Source organism: Alexandromys fortis, unplaced genomic scaffold (genome assembly GCF_014885135.2).
Source record: "Alexandromys fortis isolate MF-2015 unplaced genomic scaffold, M_Fortis_MF-2015_v1.1 scaffold_26, whole genome shotgun sequence".
Taxonomy (NCBI): domain Eukaryota; kingdom Metazoa; phylum Chordata; class Mammalia; order Rodentia; family Cricetidae; genus Alexandromys; species Alexandromys fortis.
Window position 1 is genome coordinate 7,655,637 of NW_026067894.1, and position 6,298 is coordinate 7,661,934.

The following is a 6,298-nucleotide window of genomic DNA, read 5'->3' on the forward strand; positions in this document are numbered from 1 at the left end:
CGAGACCAGCCTGGTCTACAGAGCTAGTTCCAGGACAGGCTCCAAAGTCACAGAGAAACCCTGTCTCGAAAAACAAAACAAAACAAAACAAAAAAAAAAAAGATAAAATCTTGGACTTAAAAATGGCTCGGAGGTTAGGAGCAATTGCTGCTCTTGAAGAGAGCCCGGGTTTGGTTTCCAGCGTCCACGTGATAGCTCACAACCCCCTAGTAACTCCAGTTCCAGGGAATCTGCTGCCTTCTTCTGGCTTCCTCCGACACCAGGCATGCACGTGGTACAGACAAATACATGCAGACAACTTACATATATGAATAAAATTATATATACAGAAAAAGAGAGGTCTTTGCCCACTGTGGTCCTGAATGGACTCTAAAGTCCAGGCTGGCTTTGAACACGTGGCCTTCCTGCTCCCGCCTCCTGAGTGGTTAGGATTACAGGTCTGCAGAGCACCAGACCCAGCCTTCTATTTTGTTCAGTTATTTGTTTTTTAAAGATAGAGTCTCGCTATGTAGGCCAGGCTGGCTTCAAACTCAGAGATCCTCTCCTGCCTCTGCCTCTAGAGTGCTGAGATTAAAGGCCTGCACAATCAACCTGGCCTTGCTTTACTTTTTTAAAATTTGAGGCAAGGTCTCGCTGAATTGCCCTAAAAGGCCAGAGATGGGTTTCACACTCGCAGGCCTCCTGCCTCAGCCCGCCACAACCGATGAAGGTTGTCAGGGTACGGTTGTCGCCTCAGGTGAGGGTTACAAACACGTCCTGTGCCTCTCTAGGGGACCGAGCTCGGCGACACCCTGGGCACAGTGACTGCCAGGTGGCTGCGCGCCCAAACCCCGCCCCGAGCGCCCGCCGTCTGCTCCGCCTCCACGCGCGGACACCGTGAGCGGGATCCCCACGCCACTCCTGAGCCGAGCCACGCAGACCGCGAGTCTGCAAAGTCGAGGCGAGGGCCCTGGCCTGCGGGAGGATTTGGCGGGGCAGAAAGGCCTGGAGCCGAGACTCACCACAGGGCCAGCGAGCCGTCCCGCGGCGCCGCCATCTTGTTGTCTCGGGGTTTCCCAGGCGACCGGGACTCGAGCACTTCTCATTGGCTAACTCCGAGAGGTTCGCTGACGAATCCGTGGGCAACGACAGCGGCTGTAGCTGACCGTGCCCGAGCCTCTCGGGATACTTCAGGTCCCAGAATGCACTGCTCTGTGAGGTCAGAGGTCAGAGAGCTTTGCTGGGAGCCTCTGGGTCCGAATCAATACTGAGTTAAATTAATCTTGGGGACGTAACCTTTCTTTTGTTTCCCCATCTGATCATTCAAAGATGAATTGGACGGATGCAGTTACTTAATAAATATTTAAATCTCAGTTTCTTCTCTAACTTATGGACTAGATGATACCCTGTCTGTAGGAATTGGGTAACATACCCACTCCTAGCTTGTAAATTTCCACTCCCTGAGCCTCATAGCTAGACGGCTCAGCGGGTTAAGGCGCTGGCTGTCAAGCTTAACGACCAGAGTTCTGTCACTGGGGCACACACATGGCAGGAAAAAACGACTTCTGGAGCTGTCTTCTGATTCCCACACAGACACTACCCACATGTACACACAAAATAAATTACTAGAGCCCGGGCGGTGGTGGCCCACGTGTTTAAACCCAGCACAGAAGCAGGCGGATCTCTGTGAGGTCAAAGCCAGCCTGGTCAGACATCTCATTTCCTTAAGGTGTAAAATGAAGATAAAGCCTACCCGGTACAGGGTCACAGGTGCTTAAGAGAGGTTAACGCAAAGTACATATGAAAATACCTGTATAGGGCTGGAGAGATGGCTCAGAGGTTAAGAGCATTCCCTGCTCTTCCAAAGGTCCTGAGTTCAATTCCCACATGGTGGCTCACAACTATCAGTAATGGGGTCTGGTGCCCTCTTCTGGCCGACAGAATATTGAATGCATAATAAATAAATAAATGTTTAAAAAAATATATCTGTATAGATGTTTGCAAAAATATTTCTTGCCAGGCAGTGGTGGCTCAGGCCTTTAATCCAAGCACTCTGGAGGCAGATATTATTCCTTTAAAAAACGGCGGCGGGGCGGCGTGGGTGTGTGGACAAACACAGGATAGACGGGACGCAAAGGAAGAGACAGACACGCTGCTCCCACGTGGGTGCGTTTTAATGGGGAGAGGGGAACACAGTAAGGGGTGGGACGTGCGACACACAAGGGTNCCCCCCCCCCCCCCCCGTCCAAGCTGTCCTTAGCCAGGTGAGCTGAGGGACGGCATGCTGTACAGCATTTAACTGCTCCCAACAGAGAAAGACGGAGGGACACTGCAGGACTGTTTTGGTGGGAAGAGTCCACAGCAAATGGAGCTGGCTCTAGCTCCTCTCTGAAGCACAGTAGGCCCAGGCTTGCTGCTTAGCCTCCATGGATCACCCTGGCCTAAGCAAGACTCCAAGTGTGTTCAGAAAAGCAACAAGGAAACAGGATGTAGAAAAGGCTTTGCTCCAGGTGTGGTGGCACACGCCTCCAGCACTTTGGAGGCAGGGGCAGTGGATCTTTATAAATTTGAGTCCAGCCTGGTCTACAGAGAGAGTTCCAGGATGGCCAGGGCTACACAGAGAAACCCTGTCTTGAAAAACCAATAATAATAAAAGAAAAAAGCTTTACAAGAGGACTGGAACAAGATATACGGCGCTGGCACAGAGCCCAGGACAGACGGCCCAGGCTGACAGGACACTCATGTCTGCAGAGACAGTGAGTGAACAGTGAATGACAAGACTCTCACGGGGCCAGGCCTTCCAGAAAGCACCACCCAATCTTTGGTCCACACAAAGCAGTGTTCCCGGAGGCATAGAGAGAAGGAAGATGGACACCAAAAGCCACCAATGCTCTCTGTATGTCTGTATTTCCCTAGCACTAGCGTCATTCTCCTCTGGTGAGGGAAAGGGCAAGGAGGACACAGGGCAGGGGCACAAGGACCTAGAAGCCAGCTGGCTCCTTACCCAGGATTCACGGGCTCCGACTCTAAGGGCACCTTCCGTGTCTTGCTAAGAGAGGCCAGAGGTGAGCTCATTGCTCTAGTCTTGAGGCTAGCTGTCAGGAACTCCTGAGAGGAAACAGGGGAGTCAGCCCTTGGGGACACAGGAGGCCCAGGACTTCAGGTCAGGAGAAGGAAACGGCAGCTTTTCCTGAAGAGACTGTCCAGGAGAAGCAGACCTCGTTCCTCCAATGCGGGCCAGGGTTCCTGATGTCTGCTGGCTCCTCTGAGCAGCTGACTCTCTGCTCTGAACATGGAGCCCCTTGCCTGTTGAGGTGCAGGGCCTGGAACTTCCCCAAGCTTAGAGTGTGGGCACAGATGTGTGTGTGTGTTCTTACGGATCCATCACTGAGCTGGTTGGCATAAAGACCGATCTCCTCCCCGCCTGCAGAACCCAGGAGCCATCCCGATCATCTCAGGCAGAGTGGGCTACCCACAGGCAGGAGTCATTGAAGATACAGCCATGTACCATTGGAGGTCAACCGCCTGGGCCCTTGCACATGACCTGCAGCCCAGTGTTAACTGGCACCTCACTTCCTCCCTGTAAAATGTGCATGGTATCAGCACCTACCAGACAGGTGACCAGAGAGGGCACGCAAAGTCCCAAAGCATTCTGCCCAATGTCAAACTCCAAGGCAGGCACACGCCAGCTGAATTGTGCCTGTGTGGGGCCATTGTTATTCACACACGGGACTAACACTCGAAAATGCTGACTCCCCTCTTCTGATGAGGAATGTGTGTGTGTAAGTCAGCTCTAACTAAAACCACCTCTCTGTTCCCTTCATAAGTGATTAAAACCTAGCAAGTCCAGAGCCAGAGAAGGGATCTCCACTAGGGAGGGTCTGAAGTGCGTCTTTTCAGAATAAACCGGATGCCCTTCCCCAATGCGCTGGTCGGTTTGTGACAACATGACACCAGCTAGCGCCATCTGGGAAGAGGGAGCCTCAATGGAAAAAGGCTCCCATTGGGTTAGGCTGTAGGCAAGTAGGCCGCAGCCCTCTGCTGGCTGTGCCACTCCTGGGCAGGGAGGTCCTCAGTTAGATAAAAGCAGGCTGAGCAAGTCATGGGGAGCAGGCCAGTTAGCAGCAATCCTCCGTGGTCTTTATTTCATTTCCTGCCTGACTTTCCTCCATGTTGGGACTATGAAAAGGGAAGTCGAGGCTAAGTAAACTCCTTCCTCCCCAAGTTCCTTTTGGGCATGGTCTACAGAGAGCAAACAAGGACAGACTGACACTCTCGGATAGGGAACCTATGCTGCCTGGAGGCAGCCTCCTGGCCACATCCCCGCATTGCTCTGCGACTCTGGGTTCCCGCATGATTTGTGTGACTAAACAGGACAGCCCCCAGAGGCTTCTTTCCCTGATGCCCACAAGCAACAAAGACACCCCTGAACAAACCTCCCCAAGGGCTCCTTTCACCCTTGAATGAAAAACTAAAAGCTGGGCATGGTGATGCAATACCTTTAATCCCAGCACTTGGGGGAGACAGATCCCTGTGTGTTCCAAGTCAGCCAGGGCTACATAGTGAGATCCTGTCTAAAAAAAAGGAGGAAGAGGAGGAGGGCGAGGAGAGGAGGAAAATAAAATTCCCATGGGTGATCTGGCCCTGTTTGCCTACTCAGATTATCTGCTCCCCCAAACAATCTCTGCACTGAAGACAGCTAAGCAATGCTTTGAACACAGGGCTCCCTGTCACTAGCCTCCTCTCCCGGGAACCAAGCTCTTCCATTTTTGATGGTAGGCCTAGGCCTAATGGCTGTTCTCTCCAGCCCTAGCCTCCTCTTCTGGAATGGACTCCTCTGACCCATACCCTTCCTGTGCCCAGGCTAACCCCTCTGTTTTCCTTGTTTCCTCCTAGGCTGTAATTTAGCTCTTCATTTGGAAACTGTCAGAGAGTCACAGGAAAGCAGGTCTAAGGGGCCCCAGATCCACCACCCAGCCTCCTTCTGTAGTCACCATTTTACACAACCCCAGGAAAGCATGAGCAGCAGCAGCTGTTTCCGTGGTTTGTGTGTACAGGCCGAGCTCAAGGTTAGCATGGGCTACAGAGCGTAACCAGGCCAGCCAGAGGCACAGGGAAGACCTAGCCAAAAAACAAATGCACACCAGGGCCGTAGTGGCGCACGCCTTTAATGCCAGCACTCGGGGGCAGAGGCAAGTGGATCTCTGTGAGTTCAAGGCTAGCCTGGAACTAGCCTGGGCTACAAGAGCTAGTTCCAGGACACATAGAGCTGTTACAGAAAAACTGTGTCTCAGAAAATTAATAATAATAATGATAATAAAAATAAAAGAACAGCCAGGCAGTTGGGCTGTGGTGGTGAACGCTTTGAATCCCAGCACTCAGGAGGATCACAGAGACAGGAGGATCTCTGTGAGTTTGAGGCCAGCTGGTTTATGGTCTACAGAGCTAGTTCCAGGACAGTCGGGACTGTTACACAGAGAAACCCTGTCACAAAAAACCAAAGAAGAAAAATAAAAGTCAAACTTTTTAAAACAAAAAAAAAAACAAAACCTGTGCACTTTAATAGCTTACTCTCCTCTACCTTCCAGCTCCTCCCCACTTCTCCCAGCCAGGCCTAGGTGGTTATTAACAGATCTGCCCAGCCTGGACATTTCCTATGAATGGAGCACAAACACGACTAGGATTTATAGTGAGGGGTGGTGTGGAGACTTATGTCAATTATGTTACCGAACCCAACAGTGTGCCACAAAGTCAGCTCCAAATGCATTGTTTCTCTCTCCTTTACTCTTGCTTCATCCCCTCAGCGAGCAAACCCTTTAGATTAAACTCTGCAATGTCTCTCACAGTGAACTCTTTTTTTCCTCATGCCTCTCAGGCCCCTCTGGATGCAATTCTTTCAGGCTATTACACCGCAGGTTTTTACTTTTACTCTTGTCTAAGCTGGTGGTGTACCTTCCTTTGAGCTCTGGGCCCTGAGGACAGAATTAAGTAATGCCTTCAGTGGTCTGGGAATTTCTCCTGGACAGGACTGGGCCTTCTCCCCGGGGCCAAAAAATGCGTTGTTGTTGCTGCTCCGGCACTTGGGGTTGAAAAGCTAGACAGGTGCTCTACCACGGAGGTAACCTCAGTCCTTTCAAACTTATTTTAATGTCTTATTTATTTGTATTTTATGTGTATTGGTGTTCTACCTGCATATATATCTGTGTGAGGGTGTCAGATCCCCAGGAACTGGAGTTACAATCATAAGCTGCCATGTGGGTGTTGGGAATTGAACCTGGGTTCTCTGGAAGAGCAGTCAGAGTGCTCTTAACCTGAGCTA

General features: G+C 51.2%; 1 protein-coding gene across 2 annotated transcripts in view; it reads right to left on the bottom strand.

The window, feature by feature from the left end:
- The window catches only part of Ubxn11 (UBX domain protein 11), a 26,592-nt gene extending 22,094 nt beyond the window's left edge, over positions 1-4,498 (bottom strand). Inside the window, exons 1-2 of one of the 2 annotated variants that reach the window (XM_050152887.1) lie at positions 4,479-4,498; positions 2,984-3,087 (exon numbers count right to left, since the gene is read on the bottom strand). In XM_050152887.1, coding sequence (XP_050008844.1) covers positions 2,984-3,054 — 71 coding nt within the window. In that variant the 5' untranslated portion in view covers positions 3,055-3,087; positions 4,479-4,498. Of the gene's footprint in view, positions 1-2,983; positions 3,089-4,478 lie in introns of those variants that run through there. The other variant, XM_050152877.1, reaches the window with a different exon arrangement.
- Between the last annotated feature and the right edge of the window lie 1,800 nt (positions 4,499-6,298).